Source organism: Rissa tridactyla, chromosome 9 (assembly GCF_028500815.1).
Source record: "Rissa tridactyla isolate bRisTri1 chromosome 9, bRisTri1.patW.cur.20221130, whole genome shotgun sequence".
Taxonomy (NCBI): Eukaryota; Metazoa; Chordata; class Aves; order Charadriiformes; family Laridae; genus Rissa; species Rissa tridactyla.
In genome coordinates this window covers 19,329,503-19,349,894 of record NC_071474.1, presented here as the reverse complement: position 1 = coordinate 19,349,894, position 20,392 = coordinate 19,329,503, and the positions used below count along the sequence as shown (strand labels likewise).

General features: G+C 37.0%; 1 protein-coding gene across 3 annotated transcripts in view; it reads left to right on the top strand.

The window, feature by feature from the left end:
* Positions 1-15,946, top strand: part of VPS13C (vacuolar protein sorting 13 homolog C) — a 103,282-nt gene extending 87,336 nt beyond the window's left edge. The window contains exons 80-84 of one of the 3 annotated variants that reach the window (XM_054214145.1): positions 2,514-2,605; positions 3,880-4,003; positions 4,263-4,346; positions 4,835-4,967; positions 15,793-15,946. In XM_054214145.1, the coding sequence (XP_054070120.1) occupies positions 2,514-2,605; positions 3,880-4,003; positions 4,263-4,346; positions 4,835-4,936 (402 nt within the window). In that variant the 3' untranslated portion in view covers positions 4,937-4,967; positions 15,793-15,946. Of the gene's footprint in view, positions 1-2,513; positions 2,606-3,879; positions 4,004-4,262; positions 4,347-4,834; positions 7,082-7,109; positions 8,309-15,792 lie in introns of those variants that run through there. The other 2 variants (XM_054214143.1, XM_054214142.1) reach the window with 2 other exon arrangements.
* Positions 15,947-20,392: the final 4,446 nt, after the last annotated feature.

The following is a 20,392-nucleotide window of genomic DNA, read 5'->3' as shown; positions in this document are numbered from 1 at the left end:
ACTTTTGATCTTAAAGGGGTTTTGGGGTCATTTACAATGTATTATGATGCTTTAAGACCTTTGTTGAACTTCTTAAATATATGAAAATAAAATGCAAATATAAATAAATGTTGGAGCATCTTACAGTTGATTCTAATGTAGGTTGAGTTGACAAAAGATCTTTCCATTTTGGTTGCTTAAACGATATAGAGTTCTTAGCCTGCGCGGATGATCATAGACAGATAAATGTGGAGTCAAGTTTAGCTTCTCTTATCATCTTATCAGTTTTATAGATCCAGCTGTGGAAATACAGAAGTAAATGTATCTTTACAAGGAATTACTAAAAACATACTGAATTTTTAGTCCTTCCTCCTTAATTTGTTCTCGTTAGTTTGTCAGAAACAACTTGAGAAACTTGCTGTTATACACGGGCTCAATTCCACAGTAACAGCCATAAAATGAACTGAAGGTCATCTTATTTTGTGATGAAGAACATCAAACCAATTTTGGAGTATCCAGTTGCAGGCACTCTGAGGTGCATGTGTTCTGCCTCCAGACAGAGCGTGTGTGGCCTTCGTTCTTCCTTATGTTTCTTCACATTCCTACACAGGAGCTGCACATTTTCCATTAAAACAGATTGTATGATAAAAAAGATGGTTGTACTGGCTTAGAGAGTACAAAGTTAACATGCATGGACGTTATGCCTATATAACTGTCTTTGTTCATTTTTGCAAAGTAAACATTATTTACAAGTGGAATGTGTATTTTATAAAGACCTTTTGCACTGATTTAACATTCTTAGTGGCAGAAGGGAGAGTAGATGTTTGAGGTGCACGTACTGTAGATTGAATTTCAGCATCTCAGTTGACTTCTCTGTGGTGATAGTGGAAAGCTCTTGATCTTAGCAATAAATGGTAAGTTTTATTTTGTGACGTAGGAAGACTGTAGTAATTGGACTTTCTGTAAAATCCTGTGTTGATGACTGTTGATGCACATCCTCTTTCCAACACTTATTTCCAAGGTTCAGACAATATATAATCCAACTGCTCTACTCTTACCAGTATTGCTGGGTTCTGAACATTGTCTAGTTGCTTATGAATAACTGCACAGAATTACAACATCAGTGGCACTTTGATTTGCAGGTTCAGAGACATGAGGTGATTGCAGTATAGGAATGTATGTACTGCATATTACAACTATAATTAGCTTTGCAGTCCAAAATAAATGCAGAACTAGCTTTAAACCTAATGTGTATATTCCTCATTTCACTTTTTTTCGTGCTAAGAGTTTTCATCTTTAAATGTAACAACGTACGGCCTCCTCCCCAAAGAGAACGGTAGGCATGGGTATTGTAGGGGCTTCCCATTAGAGTGGGAGCTGGTAGCTGGTTTTAGGTAAATATGTACAGGGTTATAACAGAAAACATGTATTTAATTCTAGCAGACTGCTTCTGTCCTGAAAACTAACATTCATTCAACTGAGTAACTCAACTACCTTTACCTGTAACACATAGTTAATGTGTTGTTAATCAAGCAGGGGGCTAAGTAGGACGAACAGAAGCAGATTGCCTGCTTTCTGACAAATTCAGAGCAGGAGAACCAGTAGTTGGCACAGATTTATTCTCGTAACTAGTTTCGGGTTGGCTTCCCTTTGGTATTACATTATTCTTTTCACAATTTTGTCTTTTTGTACATGATGTTTTGATGTGTATCCACTTCCCATAAATACTTTGATGTGTTGCTCTGAATTTTGTTGCCTTTAAGCCAGTGTTGCTGTGAGCTTGATTTAGGGATGACTGTGAGACTGTCTTCCATGCTGCTCTTTGGAGTTGATGGAATATTGTGAACCTGGTGACATGCTCTAGAAAATGTTGTTATACTTCAGTTAAACAGCATGTACAGAATAGGAAATCTGAAAAATATGTTACAAAAAAATTAATGAAGAACCCGGGGGGGTGGGGGAGCTAGTAAACACTTCAGTACTTCATTTTGAAACTTTTTTTAACCTCTGTATTCATAGTTTGTCACTTGAGTTGTAGTTGTCTAACAGAAATGTGTTGAGTAATTTGATCTACCCTTTCATATACCTTATTATTTAGAATATTGAATGGGCACATTCAATGCTTCAGAAGCCTGACCTTGAGGTGCCTTGAGTATTTGTAACTTGATAGTTATTTCTAAGGGTCTGGGTCATGTGCTGCCACTGTCAAAGGTACTGTTGCAGGATTTTCACTCTTAAACCAAATCTGCAGCATGGGGCGTAACAGAATGAGCATTACTAAACAATTATTAGCACAGAAAGGAAATTAAAGCTGAAGAAATAGTATGATACTGCAGTGTCAGTGTTCCACCTCTTGAGTGGAACAGATCAGACCTTTCAGTGTCTCAGCTTCAGGAGTGAGAACACTGTGAGAACCTGCCTTTAAAGCACTAGCTCAACAAGGTAACTTTTTAAAAGGCTTTTGAATTGAAAAACACTGCTTTGAGTTTTTTTTCTTTTTACAGCCCCAAAATTACTTCCTATTTCTTTTTCAGAAATTGCACATCAGAAAGCTGGAAAATGAGAGCTATCAATATCACTGTGCACTTCCAAGAGGCAGAAGAGCAAACCTTATTGTTACCAATAGGTATTCAGTTTTGAAGGCTTGCTAAGGGCTTATCTTGATTTCAACTTGGGGATTAGACATCTGGCTAAATCTAACCTGATTGCTGTTCTCTGCACATGTGCTTTCCTTATACATTTTCTTCTTGATTTTTTTTATAATTTATTTTATTTCCTTTATGGAAAATGTAATATGGTAATGATGTCAATACCAAACACTAATTTAGAAAGACAGTATACTCTGAGGTCAGTGACCCTTTCATCATACTGGAGGGAAATATTCTTTTTTTTCCTCTTTGTTTCTAATTTTTCCAATGAGCCTGTGAAAAGTGTTTGCAGTCAAACCAACGTTTTGATAATGCACATGTTTACAATCTTGTTAATTACAGGATACTCTAAATGGAGTCTTAAGGTTTCTTTGAGTGTGAAAATTGATATTAAACTCATCAGACAATTTTTAGAATGCAAGATGTTGCTAGTCTTGGATACACAATTTGAGAACTCAAAAATTTCTAAATACATTTAGATAATGAAAAGGCACCCATGGATCTCCATATCCCAAAAGTCACCAATTTCCGCCTTGCCTGAACGTATGAGAGGGGCTTATCCATAATGACGCTATGGGAGGCATCCCACTGTGTTTGTTTTATAATGACTAGCACACCTCAAAATTCATACTGCAGCTGAACAAGCTTTTTCAAGATACTGATAAAGTACTGATAGATGATTTAGTTCTTTGCACATTCAGATAAGTGTGTACTTCTTATCCCAATTCTTCTCCACATGCATTAAAGTTCTAGTTTAACTTGATTGAAAACTGCGACCTGTTTTTTTCCTTAGTGTGCTAGCTAACATTGGAGCTAGCTCACAACTGTAAGCAGTAATAACTGATCATCTGTCAGTCTAGTAGTAATTGTGTCACTGTGTAGCTGGTGTGTAGCTTGTTTGACTGCCTTCACCTGGTAGAGGCTGACTCTGAGGAACTGGTTTGAATTAACTGATGACCCTCTAGTATCCAATTCTAGCAAAATGTTTGGATTTGGAGGGCTGGGTGCGTTTTGCTTAAATTGGCCTGTGTATACTATGCAATATCATAGGTCATCTATGAGTCTTAAGGACAAAGTGATTATCTCAGAATATATATTAAGGCAATATGGTTCCACTGTGACTGAGTGGATACTTTTAATCCACGTAGAAAATGCCTTCTCAAACAAATCTCTCTTCTTAATTCGCTTCACTTTTCTGGCAAAGTTACAGTCCCAGGGAGAAATTGAATGTTAACTTTTTTCTTCTGAACAGGAGAGTGATATATGTAAAAGAAGTGGAAATCTTAGGCCATTTAACAACAGAGTGGGATTACTTATTTGAAGACTTTACACGCTGTCCCTCCTACGAAGGAAATGTTCTAAAAATAACTGGTTTGGTAAGAATAGCTTGAAAACTTTTTTTATTTAACACTATTTAGAGGTCCAAACATGCTCTTAACGTATTTTTTGTTCGAACTGCTAACTATGGGACTATGAGACAGCATTACTCAAGATTTCTTGAAAGTGTGAGTTGGGTTGGACAGAGGCCACACTGAAATCTAACCTGAAGTGGACATACAAGCCATCTAAGTATCAGATCCTGCGTCCTTGTTTTGTGAGTCACCTGAAGTACATTTTTGTTCCCCTCTGCAACAGGATCAAAGGATGTTCCAAAGGAAGGACAGTACAGGTCATGAATGTGTAAGGACAGTTCAGCTTCAGGATGAAACTACAGCAAGGGTATATTCTTTTTTTTTATTTTCTTTCATCATCTTTCCTTACGATATTGTTAACAGTTGCTGAAACTCAGCATGTAAGAAAGATGGTAATATTCAGAGACCCATTCTATAATAAGCTGCTGTGCCTGAGGACCACTTACCACACTTTCATGTTGAAAAATGGGTTTAACCAGGAGAATGATGAGACAAGATAGTCTAAAGCATACAAGAGACAATACATAACAATAACTTAAGGTTGAAATTGCATAGTTTTATACTTTGTATATTAAAACTCATTAAAGGAAAGGAATTCACGTACCTAAAGTACTAGGTTAAGTTCATTATAGTCTCCAGGATTTAACATACCTCTGAATTTTGCTGCTTTCTCATTATTTCAACATCACTGGACTTGCAAAGTTTGTTGAATTAACTGGCTTTAGTAGCAATTTATGGAAGAAAACTGCAGATTGCGTGCTTTAATTTTCTCTCTTTCAATATGTTGCTTTACAGAGGATTTGTTGTGCCATTCAGGAAGCCCAGGCAACAAGGAAACAACAGAAGCTGGTGAAACAAGCATCGTTGCAGTTGAAGAAACCACAAATGCTATCTTGATAATGACAGGATTTGTAATGTTTGACCTTTGGTATGCAGTTTTATCCCTAAAATTGAATAGAAGTAGCACATGGAAACATCATGCAGAAAGTAAAGATAAAATATCTGAGGGCTTCCTTCAAAGTTAACAGCCATAAACTCTTTATTTCAAGAAGCTATGCCTCTTTCTAAAACTGCGATTTTATTATCCTAAAATACATATTTAAGTCTAAAAATGGCAACTTTTGCTAAAATGTTTTCCCACTCTGAGATTTTCTTTTCTGCCCTTTTTCATGTCAGGAGTTTTTGTAAATGGATTCTAAAATAAAGTGGTTATCTGGTTTGCAGTCAAAGTTTATGGTTTACAGACAGGTTGTAGTAATTGTGGTTCTAGCGTTTTGCAAAATGAAGTCCTTATGTTACTGATTGAAACTGATTAAAACCTCCTATTTTAGGCAGCATTCTCTTTAAATTAAGAAAGAAGTGTACACAATTTATCTAGTCTAATTTCGTCCTAATGTCTGTTCAGTATTAGAAAATACTGCACTGGAGCAACATATGAATGAATATGTATGAAACAAATAGGCTGTTTTTGCTTGGAAATGCTTACTTTGGAATGTTGTTGTTTATATCGTAAATGAAAATCTGCACTTTAAAAATGGAAAATGTTATTCACCTGTCATATGCATGTATGTGGTTTTAGTTGTATTGCTGTAGCTTAAGGACTTCTCCAGGAGGAACAGCATGCTCGTTTTAGACAGCATTGTATGTCAAAAGCTTAAATCAAAGTAATTAGCTTTCCATATTTCAGTTTATAGTGGAAGAGTGCCATCTCATTAAGCTAAAAGTCACTTCTGATAAAATATTTTTGTTGCAGTTTCTCTTCCTGAAGACTGTTAGCCTGCCGTTTAGCAAGATATTTAAGCACATTTAAAGTATGTGCCTAGTTCTTAATGGTACGAGTAATCCCACAGACGTCATTGAGACAAGTTCCATTCTTAACACTAGGTACATACATGAGTAACTCTTTGGGTCAAGGAATACATGAGCAAACAGATTTAAGTTCGGTGATCAGTAAACTAAGAGCTCTTGCTGTCAGTCTTTGGCTCTCGAATAAGATATAAAGTGTCCTTGCAAATAGAAACTTGTGGAAAATTTGCTCTTTCCAACTGACTTCACTTAAAAAGAATGATTTCTGGGTTTTGGGGGTTTGTTTTGTTGGTGGGGTTTTTTTTTTGTACTAGATATGTACTATAGATATGAACTCAGTGAATAAAAATGGCAATGTCCCTGCACAGATCTATTCAGTAAGCAGAGCAATCGTGAGAACTAGGCCTGGATTTTTAAACTTCTATACTGAAGGGCTGGTGGATACTATAAATGTACTCTTCACCTGTACCTATGATCTCACCAAAACTAGAAAGCTTAAGATACTTGAAAGTAAGCTGCCAAACACAGACCTTTTAGAGAGCATCTGCAGTCATAATTTTACTGCTATTGTATGCACATGGCTATTAATCTGATTTGCTACAATGGAAAAAAATGTGGTACAACCTTTAATGCTGTGATATCGCCTATTTTCTAGCAAGCTCTGTTCAACATTAGCTAAATTAGCTGTCTAGGTTGTATATATTTCAAGCCTGTCTTTAAAAAAAAAAAAGACAATAAATTTTTATATGCAATTATGTGTGCTATGATTTTAAGTGTTGCTTCTAAAATTCATTATAAGCTGTTGGTTTTCTACGTGTCACTGGCACTACATGGAAAAAATTAGTGGAGTGCTAGTGTACTGCAGAAGAGCTTTCTACAGCCCGGTGTTTCCTTCAGTTTGGTTTCTGGCATGTAAGGGATGGTTGTATCTGTACAGCCTCTTTATTCATAGTTGAAAATAGATTTCACTTTAGTCTACTCTCAGTGCATGTTTAAACAGTACCATGTGCCTATATTAAGGTGGAGAATTGGTGCTTAAAACAGTTTTGACACTTTTCTGACTTCAGTCTTCTGCTTGATTCAGTTCTGTACTTCCTCATTTTTATTTGTAAGCTTTCTGCCTTGAATTGTAAACAGATATTTTATTTTCTCACTTTATATGTGATTTAGGTGCAATGAAGTAGCTTCCTATTTAAAATAGCCTGAAGAAGCAGTAGGCTCCTATGGAACAATTTTGTTTATTTTGAAATGCATGTCTCTGCAGTTTGGGTTGCTAGCTGAATTTGAGCTGGTAGATGGCACTAAAAATTCCATCTGAAGAAGTAATGAACTACCTTCTTCACCACTTGGATCAAGCACTCAAGAGGACGTGAGAGAGCATTTGCTAAGGCATTCAATTTCTTGCTTAAATGAAGATTGGTTTGGGACCAATAGGTTTCCAGTGCTTTCCCGTGCCTTTTCTCAAGTTCCATTCCATTTTACCATGTGTCTTTGCTCTTGGTTTTTATCCAGCCTTTTGCATTGCTGCATTCTCTCCAGTTGCAGATGCTGTTGGCTGCACCTAGGCTTTGCTCTCTGACTTTGGCAAATTTCTTTTCCTGTTCCCTTTCTGCTCTTTTCCTTAACCTGGTGTATCTTGAAGGGCTGGCTGAGGGAGTTAAGGGACAAGGAGGGTCTCTTGTCTAGTCCCTGAGTATATGTCCAGCGTAAGAACAGCTCTGGAATTAAACCCTCTTTAGATGATCTGTAGATGAGGCGTTGTTGGGGTAGAGTGCATTTTCCAGCAGTCTTTAGTGATGATTTTCAACCAGGTGCTGCAATGCAAAGTGAAAGATCTTTTCAAAGGTTTTGGCTTTTGGGTTTTGGTTTGGGTTTTTTTGTTTGTTTGTAAATTGTCTGGCAACGAAGTGATTTCCCGTGCCTTTAAGATTTTATGTTTCTGTAAAGCTCTAGAGTTTCAGTTTTACTGAGCACACAGGTTGGCTAAACTGTTGAGATCTTCCTAGACTTTTCCTTACAATGAGCTCCCAGAAGTTTTTGCTGTTTCAAAAGCCAAGTTTTACTGAATATAAGGCATGAAATACTAGCTTGTTAATTAGGACTTTAACCACTTAGGTCGGGCCTGGGTCCTTGCTTTGCTTCAGTTACTCTGTTGCTTTCTGGCTCACCATAGCTTTCTCTGGCTCTTCAGAAGCATTTTTAATTTTTTTTTCTTTTTTTTAACAAGGTCGGGATGTTTAGTCCTTGCAACAGTTTTCTCACTTGCTTGAGCTGTAGCCTCCTGTCTGAAACTTTCCCAGTCCTTTCTGTCATGCCCTCCCTCCCTCCGCACGCTCGCTTGCTTCCTAGGTAGAGAACAATATATCCTTTCTCAATGCAGATCTGTCTCAACCTAATAAAATCAAACTGTTTCATGTAAAACCATGTTAATATGTTTTTGCTTATGATTTTAGAACCATCTAATGCTTAAAAAAAAATAAGAGAAAGACATTGAGAACTTTTGGAATAGATAATGGGTATATGTCACAGGGTGGTGCTAACAATTCCGCTTAACTGTGGACTTCTTTTAGGGAGTATTTGACTTTGATAATTTTCATTGAGTTACCGTCCAATCTGGAGACTAGTAAGTATTCACATGCAGAAATGTTGTATTTTGAAAATACAATCAGCTTCTTTACTAATTTATTACACGAGCCTGGTCCATTTTGCATTAACTGTTCATAGGGGTTTTTAGGATCTCTTTCAATGGGAATTTTAATTGGATTTAATTCAGACTTTTTCCTCTTAAAAGGACCCTAATTAATTAAGTTTACACTACCAGTCATTCTATACAGAATTACAATAAGCCAACCACTTAAAACTACTTAAGTCAACTTTTAAAAGCAGCGAACGCCACCACCATCCAACACTCTTAAAAACATTCAGATTGTGAAATCTCCATCCTTGTTGATATGAACAACCTGACATGGTCCTGGACAACCTGCTGTAGCTGACTGTGGTTGGACTGTGCAATCTCAAGAGATAGCTTCCAACCCCAGCTGTTCTGTGATTCTTTCACAATAAGAAATCTGGAATACTTCCCTCTCCCCCAAAAAAGAAAGAAAAACCCCAACGTTGTGAGGTTTTGTGTTTCCTGGGTTAATTTAAACTATGCCCATCAAACTATGCCCATCAAAGCAACATTACACCTTTCACCATCATGTTTAACCATTTTCTCAACACTTGAGGAGTCTGGAAGAATGTTTGGTTATTATAGACACCGAATAGAGAGTGTTTTAGTAGTAAGAGATTAAATAGTTTTAGAGGGGATTAATTATGAAGTAGAAGGAGGGGATAAATTAAGTAATTAATCTTAACAATTAAGGTGCCAGTATTTTTATTTCATTGCTGGCAGTAAATATGCTTTTGTTGTAGTAGAGTAACGTAGTGATTACACTAGGTATATCCTAATCTTGGTCTTTGGTTGACAACAGGGATTATTCATACAAGGGGTCACTCAGAGTACATAAAAATTAAAAAAAAAAAAAAAGATTTAGTTTTAAAAGTGAAAACTAGCTTATGAAACCTTTTGAAACCAGTTAGCATCTGTTTGACAAAATAATTCTTTCAACAGCTTTATAAAGTTGCATTTAGTCAGACCTGAGCATGAAGACCTTATTTGGAATAGATGCCAGTGGACTGACCACTTCAAGAGAAATCTTAATCTAAGAAACAAGTGGAGGGATTTGAGAATCAACGAACACAACACCAGGTTCCATTGGAAAATTCAAAGCTTTAGTCTCAGTTTCCTCAACAAAGGGATGCTTTTGAGGCAGTTAGCAGTTAAACATATGATGCCACACAGCACATGAAGGGCAGATTGAAGGGAAAAAGAAAGATTATTAGGCATCTAGATGTAAAATAAAATTTGTTCCAAGAATATTAATGTTGTTCAGTTTACTAATGCAATTGCCTCCCTTGGGTTATGGATCTCATATGCATAATCACTAGGTAACTATGATGCAAATACACAGATCTTCAGACTTTAGCATTTGTTATCTCTGCTGCAATTTGCTCTTGTTTTGGAGTTTTTAAGATGTTTGTCGGCAACTAAGATGGTAGCTTAATCTAGTCACCTGACTTGTCTGAAGGAGAAAAGCTTAAGTATGAAAGGAGAAATAACTCTAAAAAAGAAAGAGTTGATCTATCAAAAGGAACATGTGAATTTAATGTGATTCGGGTCATTGCATCCTTGCCCTTCCTACAGGTCAACAAGTAAACTTCTACGTTGAAGTTATTTTATATTCTTTGTTATTTATTTTAGAGTGAGACTGTTCATCATCTATCCTGATCTAGTCTTCAGATTGCAGGGGGGAGAGGGAAGTGGGAGGAACCCTGTAATATTGGCATGGTAGGTTGGGAGTGAAGGAGAGTGAAAGCAGGATGGCGATAAATCTGTAAAATGGATAACTCTGGGGTAAAAAATTGGTAAAAAGCTAATTTGATATATTGAAATCCTGCCACAAATTCCTTTTACGTTAATAACTGGGAAAATACCTCATCTAGTTATGAAGACAAACTGTGCTACTTGAAAACAATAACTGCATTGAATTTTAACAAGGAGAAGAATTTTTTGTTTGGATTTCAGTCAGGGAGGCAGAACCATTACCAGGCACTTCACTTTACTGGAGTCAACAGATGGAGCACTGCAAACTCTCTTTATTGGTAATTTGACAACGCTCACATTCCACTGTTCATCTTGAGTGTGAGCCACGTTGTTTCTAGACTCTGCTGTTTATCAAAGGTAAGCGCAGTAAGGATGTATAATTCTAAAAAATGCTTGTCCAAAACAAAGACTTGAAAAATAGGGAAGCTGCTTGTACACTGTATAATGTAGTGTACTTCTAGGGCTTTGAAATGTTTCCCCATCAGGTATGACATACATTCCTCTCATATATAATCAAAGCTTTATAGGTAAATCACTCAGCTGTGCAGGTACTAGCCTCTGCTCTGATAAATGTGGCCCTGAATCTGCCCTTGACTTAGTTGATGTATGAGGACTGTATTGTGCTTATAAAGCTTCCCCTGGCTGTGCTTTCCATTTCCCTGCTGGAAAGAAATTTGCTGTTGACTTTTAAAGACTTACGATATTGGGCTAAGGTGCTCTTAAGGAGTCCAAAAAGACTTCTGCAGATGATCCCATGGGATTGTTGCAGGTTAATTACCAGTAAAAACAGCACAGCAAGCATCATGACTTACACGTAAGTCAGTAACTTACACGTAAGCAACCTAGCTTTAGACCTCATCCTTCCTTCAAAGGTATATAATCAAGTAATAAGAAAAAATGAAAGTTTAGTGCAATGACATTCTGACAAAGATATTGGGGAGCAATTATATAATTGTTTTAAATTTAGAATAGTATCAGGATGGTTGTCACGGGGACAGTCCTGGAGAAACTTTTCTTTTAAATTTAGACCCTGGTTAGCTAACTTTTTTCCGTACACTGTTAAGACATTCTTCACACTCTAACAGAGCACACCATCTTTGAATAATTGATTACTGATTCTGATAAGCGTCAAAAGAGTAGACATGCTCTAAGTTTTTGTGGAACTTTAAAAATAAAACAGAGCATATTACTTCAACTTTGAGTTAACTGCAAAGATTTTTTTAAGTTTGACTCACTGTGGTATAGCAGAAATCTATGTGTGAAATTTGATGAATATGTGTCTAGGTTGCAAATGATGAGATGCTACTGTAAATTGTTGTTTCAGTAGTTACCCACAAGGTGGGGGAATGAATCTTTGTATTTTACTGCTGTTGTCTTACAGCTTTCCTGCTCACCCTCCTTCTGCCTGGATACCATACTGCTAAAATCATCTAGTTGATATGGTCAATGCAGAGCATAGAGCTATAAATCAGAGGCTGTCAAAAGCTTTAAAAACTGTAGATCCCAGCCTGCAGTTTTAAAAGTGTTGGAGAAAATATACTACGATGATTGTTCACATGTTATTTCTTGCGTGTACATAGTGTTATAGGAATCGGTGCAGATTTCCATGTGTACACATTTCTTACAAATGTTTTAGAGTAAAAGCCTTTCCATGTGTTTTTTACTCAAGTGCTGATTCTGTTAATGCTACTGTTGAATTGCAGAAATTGATCTGAGGATGGCTGTGTAACAGACCATGTGATATATGGTATGTCCTGTTTTTCTTCTGTGTATCTAATAGATTCAGAGAGATCTAAGGTGGCTCAAGAAGCCATTGCAGAACTGTTTAATGGGATTGCATACTTTTTCTTTGTGCTGTTTAGCTGAAGTTAATAAAAAGCTAATTTTTCTAATCAGGAGAGATTACGTATCACACCTGTTTCAAATAGTACTTAAAATCTATCTAAGACTAATACTTACAAACAAAGCAAAAATTAAAAAATAAGCAATACTATTCTATATTTGGGTCATGACTGCCACTTCTTACTTTAGAGACTGCAACTATGAGCTGCTGCTAAAGAGAACTAGTCTTCACTCAACTTACAAATCCATGACGAATTATGGATAGCCTCTCATTTCTTTCTAGTAATTTCTGTGGAGCCTGCTTGACTAATTTAGAGTTATTTGAAAGATTTAGGAGCTTAGAACAAAGGACGAATGGGGAATAAAAAGTGGAATGGAGAAACCTGGATAGGCCAGGAAACTTGAGAGTCATGTTCTGACTCCAGTAGTTGCTCCCTGTGATCTGTACTCACAAAGTTTAAAACCCTTATGTAACTTAGCTGTCATAACACTTATGTTTGACTAGTAAGAAGTGCTTTAAAAGTTTTCTTAGACTGGGATAACACTACTTTTTGTCATAGATAAGAGTACATGGAGAAATTTCTTGAAGTTTCCTCTGTAGATGTCTCATAATATGTTTCTTTTCTATTTGCAAATTTGCGATTTTAAATGTAAATTGTACCTGTATATAGGGCACACATTCTTGGTGTTGCAGATTATCTGTCTGAAGTCTTTGGAATTCTATGCACATGTCTTTGAAAATAGATATAACATATAATAATACATGGAAGTACTCACAGGACTACTAACATGATTGGGTTTGGGGTTTTTCGGTGAGCACAAAACTTCATTTCCAGAGCTAACCATCTATTCGCTTGTATGCCATCTTATATGGAGACATGTGTGGAGCTGTCCCTAATCTAAGGATTTAAGCAAGCTTGTAGACCTGGAAAATACATAAATTTGCTGAAAGCTCATTTAGGGCTGTGTTTGCAAATAATAAGCATTAAACAAAATGGCTAAAGTGGTATTAAAGACAGTTAGGCAGCCAGTCTTACCAGTGCTGCAGTTGTGGCAAGGAGGCACTGATATTCGTCATGGGTCTGCCTTAGTCTTTGTTTTGGTCCTTTTGTGGGCCATGGCACATGGAACAGGCCATTGTGTGACAATATGGAGCGTTTAGCAACAATATTGGTTTGTGCAGTTGAAAGGCAGTCGAAGCCATTCCTTCCCGTTTCTGTGCCATGCCCTCAGTTGAGTAAATCCAACTGTCCGTCAAACCAAACTCTAAATCAGATCAGGAAACCCATGTGGCTCAACACCAGTGCAACCTGTCAGTGGTGGAACGGAGCGGTCAGAAGAAGTAGCGAGATTGACACCAAATGATTTGTAGCGTCAAACCACAAACTTACTTAAGTAGCACTTGTTTTGTGCTTACTCTTCTGATATGTCATGCTTATGTGCATCAGAATGAGAATTTGGAGTTTTTAAAGGCTATTTCTGTTCTTAAGCACAAGGTATACACAACTTATCTATCCTGCTACGTCTTACGGGGAAACCACTCAATTACCCATATACTTGAGGATTTTGGTTACTGCAATTCAGTAGTTAAGTCAACAACGCGCTGACAACCTTCCTTCACTGTTTTGATCATTCACAGCATTCAAATCATCTGTGTACCAAATGATTGCTTTTCTCAGTTTTGGTTCGGCAAAATAGAACGCAGCCTTACATTTTTCACCTTGGCAAAAGTTGCACCAAAATTCATATATTACTCTATGGTATACGTGTATAGTGTATACTGCTGCATGGTTACAATCCAGTAGACATTAGAATGCTTGACACAGCCTATATTTGATTAATCAGAGGACAACTGTGGAAGACTCTTGTGCTTTAGCTGTTCTTCAGCTTCTTGTAGCCTGTAGGGAACATAGATGTTGTTTGTTCAAATACAGACTGCTTGTAAATTCAAATGAGCAGAGTGATTTAATGTTGGGAAGAAGGTAAAGTGGTACTAATTGTCTTAACTTTGAGATCAAACAAACAATGGAAGGGTGGGAAATATACATGTTAAATATTACTCTCCACCTATATATGAAGTACTGTGATACCAATACTCAAAAAAATTCTGTGGCATGGATTAGTTTACTAAGGGCATATTTCACTTTTCCTGTGCTGGATGAATTTTCTGCCAGGTTAACAGTCAGCTGAGTACCTAGAGAGGGGAAGGAAATGGAAAGAAGGGGAGTAAATGTTCCCTTTGGATGATGACAAGCTGTTAGGTTGGCTCAGCTTCATCCCAAAAGTTAGCAGTGCTGACGAATTAGTTGAAATTTTTCAAATGAAGCTGCACATTAAAGATGTAGAGTTTCATTTGAACTAAGCTTTTCATTGAAAGAGGACAGCTCTCCACAGTGTTTCCATTTTTGTTGTCATTGAAGAATTGAGTACTAGAAAAGAAATTTTTTTAAAAATATTTCAGCTTCCAACTGAAATATGCTGGGTTTGGAGTCTTTGAGTGTTGTCTGATAGGAGGTGTTACTGTTCGTGTGGCTTTGTCACCTCTGTTCTCTTCTACATGTTGAGGTTTGTGACCTTTTTCTGGAGCAGATGAGCAATGCTCACGTTGGTAGAGTGGAGTCAACAAAATGCCCCAAAACCAGTGGCACAAAGCAAAGCAGAGAGTGTGAAACTCTAGCAGAGAGGCTGTTGGCAGGCAGGCAATTGATTAATCCACCAACAGATACACAAGTGTGTGACATCTTCAAAGGCCTGTGCCAGATGAGCAACAAGTAGACAGTTAAACCACCAAATCCTTCCAATGACATTAGTCAAACAGATGCCAGTGTGCAATAAATAGGGCATGATTTAGGATCCAGTCACCAGCGTACCTAGTGAAGATAAATTGAAATAAAAGCTTTGCAGGATGAAGTCCATCAAAGGTGTGAGCATACCTACACGCTTGGGATCAGGGCAGCTATCCACTTGCCACAAGGTTATAGTGCTTTCCAAGGAGTTTTGGGAAGAAAGACCTCTTAACATTTCAAGTTTATAAATATACAAGGAAAATGGTGTGAGAGCACAGCATGTATCTGAACTGGGGCCACCTGAATTTCTAGCAGTTCAGTCAAGAGACTTATTGTGCATTTTCAGCGGAACCTGAAATAGATTCAGTTCAGGAGATACAAAGCAATACAGGGCAGAAATGCATTGCCCTTTCAACACGGATGAATGTTTCTACTATCAGTTTTTCTTAAGAAAACATGCTTCTTTTTAAATATCCAGGTAGAGATCATAGCATAAGTGAATGCATGCATAATATATTATTGAACTGTTCCACCAGCCCTTTTCTATTACAGGTGATAAGGGCTTGAAAATAAAGTCTTCAGGGGGAATGCATTTCCATTTCAGAAAAACCTTTATAATTAAGATGATTACAAACCCCGTATTCACTCTGGACTAAAACTGGGGAGGGGGGAGAAAGCCCAATATAGTCTTGCATATTTCTTCAATAAAGTTACAATAAGTCTTGTAAGGGTGGATCATAGGGGAAATTACTTTTATGTTGAAATGTTTGAATGTTAAAATATCATTTGTGTGAGTGATGAAGGTGCTATATGCTAGTGAGTATGACTTTGTATGGTCTGTATTAGAATATAGTGACAAGACTATGAAATTAAGAGGTTTATGTCTTTTACAGTCCTATCAGCTTGTACAAGCTAAGTGACATACAGGATGAGTTAGCTGAGATCTCCAAAGAAGTGCTGAAAAGAATAGCCTATTATGGAGCATAAAAGACACTCTCCTCTTGGAACATGGGAATGCCGTGAGAATAGCAGACTTCCGCAACAAAACATATGGAAGTGATGGAAGTTTAAAGGTATCTTAGCCACTTTGTAAGCAATACTGTGTACACTGATCAAAATAACTTACAGTTCCCTTTCACAGCTGGTTCACTGAGGCATTTCCTTTTCACTGAGAAAGGATGAGCTGGGGATTGCAACGCCAGTTTGGGATTATTGTGCAGTTACTAACACTGTCCCAGACTTCTAGTGTGTCTTGCAGTAGAGTTCTTATGTGCTCACTCTTAAACACACCAGTTTCCCATCTGGCAAAAAGGACTGCAGTTCTTTTGTAACTGACTGGTATTTGATGTCTAAAATTGTCGAGTAATCAAATATAATTATGTAGATACCATTAACTGAAGTTAAATCTCTGTTTGAGTGATTCTGTGCGCTGACAGTGCAAGTGTGTCAGTAACAAAATGTGATAGATATTTGGTGGTCCTTTGATGTTTTGTAAACATTAGAAAATACGAATCCCTTTATACACATTAATTTTGGCTAATGCTTGTAAACTAAAGCAAGCCAAGTAAATTCTATCTTTGTACACCTTGCCTTTCACTTCTGTAACAATTACTGGGAGAGTTCTCGTGCGACACTGGAAAATACAATAAGAATTGCTGAACCATATTATAATCAAAATATATGGACTCACTTAAATCTTTAAAATGGTTGCATTATGTCAAGCATGACTTATTTTTTTACTTTTATTTTCTTTAGAAGAAATGGGTCTAGAGACAGACTTAATCCTTTGCTATCCAGACCTCCTACTTGTTACTTGATGAGATCTAGTTCCCTATTACAGCAGCATGCAAATCTTGAAAATGTTTTTTGAAATATTTTCAATCCTACTGAAAACAAATGTTTAAAACTTAAGAATTTCTTGCACAATGGAATGAATGCGTTGAGCCAAAACTCAGAGAGAGCACACAAATTAAACACACTGTCTTGTTAGCTTTCTGGATAAAGTTATGCAAAAAAGTTTAGGAAAGAGAGTTATTGTTGAATTTTCATAAATGGAATATTTTGTTAATGGGAGGGAAAGCTGATTAATTAAAAACATAAATATGTTGACACACACTGACTTGAAGGAGAGTTGCTCAGATTTGGTTAAAAACTGAAATCAAAACAAGAGAGTTCTCTCTCCCTCCTCTTCCCTCAGCTAAGAAAAGTCTCCCACATTCCAGGTAATCATATGCTGATGAAACTTTTTCCTTTAATTGGTTGTATCATGAAACCTTCAAAACTTAGTGGCTTTGTCCTAATGGGTGATGAAGGAAAAAGTGGAAAAGGTGCTAGCGGAACAGGAAATCACATTTTTCTCATACCTGTGAATCTGAGCTGGATTTTAAATTCAACTTGGTTACCGTTATGTTGTCCTATTAAGCTTTAGAAAAAAATTGTCTGCTGAGTACATCAGACCTCTCATGATACTGTGGAATGGAGAACACAAGACAATGCTGACTTCTCCTCAAGATACCAGTACTCTAGAGAGGCTGGAGCTATATTTCTCCTATGTGGGTGTTTGAGCATTTGAATTGGCCATCTGTAGGGGCAGCAAACTGCTTAACTTTGTTTTCTGCTCTGCGAGATGTTTCTATGACAGCCTGAGAATTAAACTAGAGTTCTCATCTACAGAGGAAATTCAGATGGCTAGCCGTTTCTCCCTACAAAAGATATAATGCTTATCCAGAGAATTTTCCTAAGAACTTACTTTATGAGGTTTATAAATAAAAGAAGTGGATATTTTTTAGATTATATTTAAATACAGAAGTATTTACTTTGTGCATTCTGAAGTCTACATTGAGTTAGTTAAAATGCTAGCTCTAACATAATAAGTAAATTCCTCAAAGATTTTCCCCAAAGTTTAGAAAAGCCTTAAACTTTGAAAAACAAATATTAGCTGATCTGTGTGTTTTACTTGTTTCTATCTTCACTAGTGTCAGTGCTGAACCAGTGAGCACTGTTTATAATATCACTAATCTGATTCTACTTGCTGAAATTCACTTCCTAAGGCATTTATTTCATATATGCTATAACAAAACTGGCTTTTGCTCTGATTAGGCATAGATTTCCAAAGACTCTTATTTCTGGTTCACGATGAAGTTTATAGCATTTGTCTTGTGTAGGGTTTCTACAGGTATGTGCTCATTAGTGACTTGTCATGATGTTTAAAAGCTCAATAACTTGCATAGCCCCTGGTTGACTTCCAAGTTTTCGTGAAAGACCCTCTATTACAAAGCTCTCTGCTTTTGACAGTTCAGTATCTATCTCAATTTTCTCTTTCTTTCCAAAGAGACAATGATTTAAGATTCACTCTAAACATAAGGTAAATGATCGATGGCAGCTGACAGTTGCCATTGTTTGTTTGTCCAAACAGGTTATATGTGCAGCAAAGTCTGAACAATTAGTCCCGGGTTCAACTCCCCTTTGAGCTGAAGCTAATTTTGTACACAGTGTTTATTTTTCTTATTGACCACACAGAAAGGTGTTTTTCAGTGGTTTAGAATCTAGCAAGTACCAGCACTGACAGTTCTAAGAAAGAAGTTGTACTATAAAGTTGTAATTACCTTGCAACAAATGAAAACTTTCTCACCCAAAACAAGCCTATGGAGGGGCTGATACTGTTAACGATACCTGCTAATAAATTACTTTAAAAAAAAAGTTTTCCTTGGTTTGGTGTTAAATTCCTACAGACAAGATCCTTGTATTCTATTTGTATTCTACTCTAGACCACATTGTCTTGGCAGTGGCTCGTTTAAGGAAATCCAGAAACATTGAGAAAGCACACAGCTGTCTTTCCTTCTGGTCTATCTTTATTTAAAATTTAAGTACCAGAGAGAAGCAACTGCTGAGCAGTTATTTTTGCCATAGTGGTTCTGATGAGAAAATGTGTTCCTTAGAATGTAAATTCTATGTATTTGAAGACAGCAACTGAGCAGAGGAACAAACACATAGATCGTTTTATATAAATGTTTGAGATCAGTTGTTCTCCAAGACTTCTGAAAACCAGGTTTCTAAGCCTATAGAACTAAAGAGGAGGTCTGTGCCAATACCTGGAAGCTTCTATTTCTCATCTGAAGAGGATGTTCGCTACTTGTTTCTTAAACCCTTAATTTATGTGTCTTTTTTAATTATATGTAGGTTTTGGCCTTGAAATTTTGAATTTCATCTCACTTTTTTCCTTTTTCTGCCTAATAATTAGATCAAGATCATTGGTACCACTATAATAAGGCAGTTTGGGTGGGTTTTTTTCTTTCAGAAACGCACACGCACTCAAACAAAAAAAACCCAACCCAAACCAAAAAAACTCCCCCAACTGCCTAGCCTGAAGCAGTAAGAGATGGATAACGATTATGTTTAACGTACAGGTGTTTCTTTTCATGGAAAACATTGTTTACAGACCGTAATGAAAAAATGAGGCTATTTCTTGAGGTTGTTTGCAGTGGCCCCGTTTTATCTGCTTTTCTTTCATTCCTCTTCTGTTTATCTGCCATTACATTAACTCTTTCTCTGCTAGTGAACGTTCTGTAGAAAGATGAAGTAGAACTTCTATTGCCGTTATTATGACAATGCCTACAGACTTTGGTAAAAGGCCTGGATTGCTGTTACAACCTGTCATTTCTTGCACTATTCTCTAAATATCTAGTTGAAATCCTAAAGATTTCTGTGACTGTGAGAGGATGTTAACACACAGTTGCGTGATTGTTTTAGTTTTAGCCTGACAGTCAAAATGAATATTTTGAAAAGTTAATATCCTCATTCTCCAAGTGATTTATATCAGTTGTTTTAACATGGTGACAAGTCACGCACTGACCAATTCTAGCGCATAGGAAGTCAGAGTCTCAGGAGAAAAAGAACGCATGCTGCAGTTTCTAAGGGCATGACACACATTTATATATTGTACAGGCCTGGTAGTAACACAATGCATCCAAAAACAGTTGAGTCTGCATAGTTTCAAAGAGCTAATGGGGTAAATGCAATGGCATAGTTCTCGAAGACGGAGGTTAGCAACTGCTTTGGCACTCAGTGTCCATAAAGCGTACAAAAGCCAGATATAAGTATTGACAATTGTTTGGAGAGGAAATCTTGCTTTCTTGTGTTGAGGCCTATGCGTGTCCGTTGCATTAATGAATGCTGCAGGAAGCATTTGTCATCGATAATGCAGTACTGACCTGGATAAAGGCTGCCGGCCTCACCTAGCTCTGTGCTGATCTGATGATGGGCCCTTCAGGGGTAGAAAGGAGCATTGTTATGTGACGCTTGTGATATTTCACGTGTGTGGGTGAGCACACTCTGGGTAAATGAGTGAATGGTCATGGAATACCTGGAAAAGGCCCACGTCTCTATTGAAAATAAAAATAATTTAATTTGGTCATCGAGTCCCTATAGTGTGTGACCTTTTCTGAAGAACATTATTTCATGACAAATATCCACTTTAAAATGAACAAAAACCGT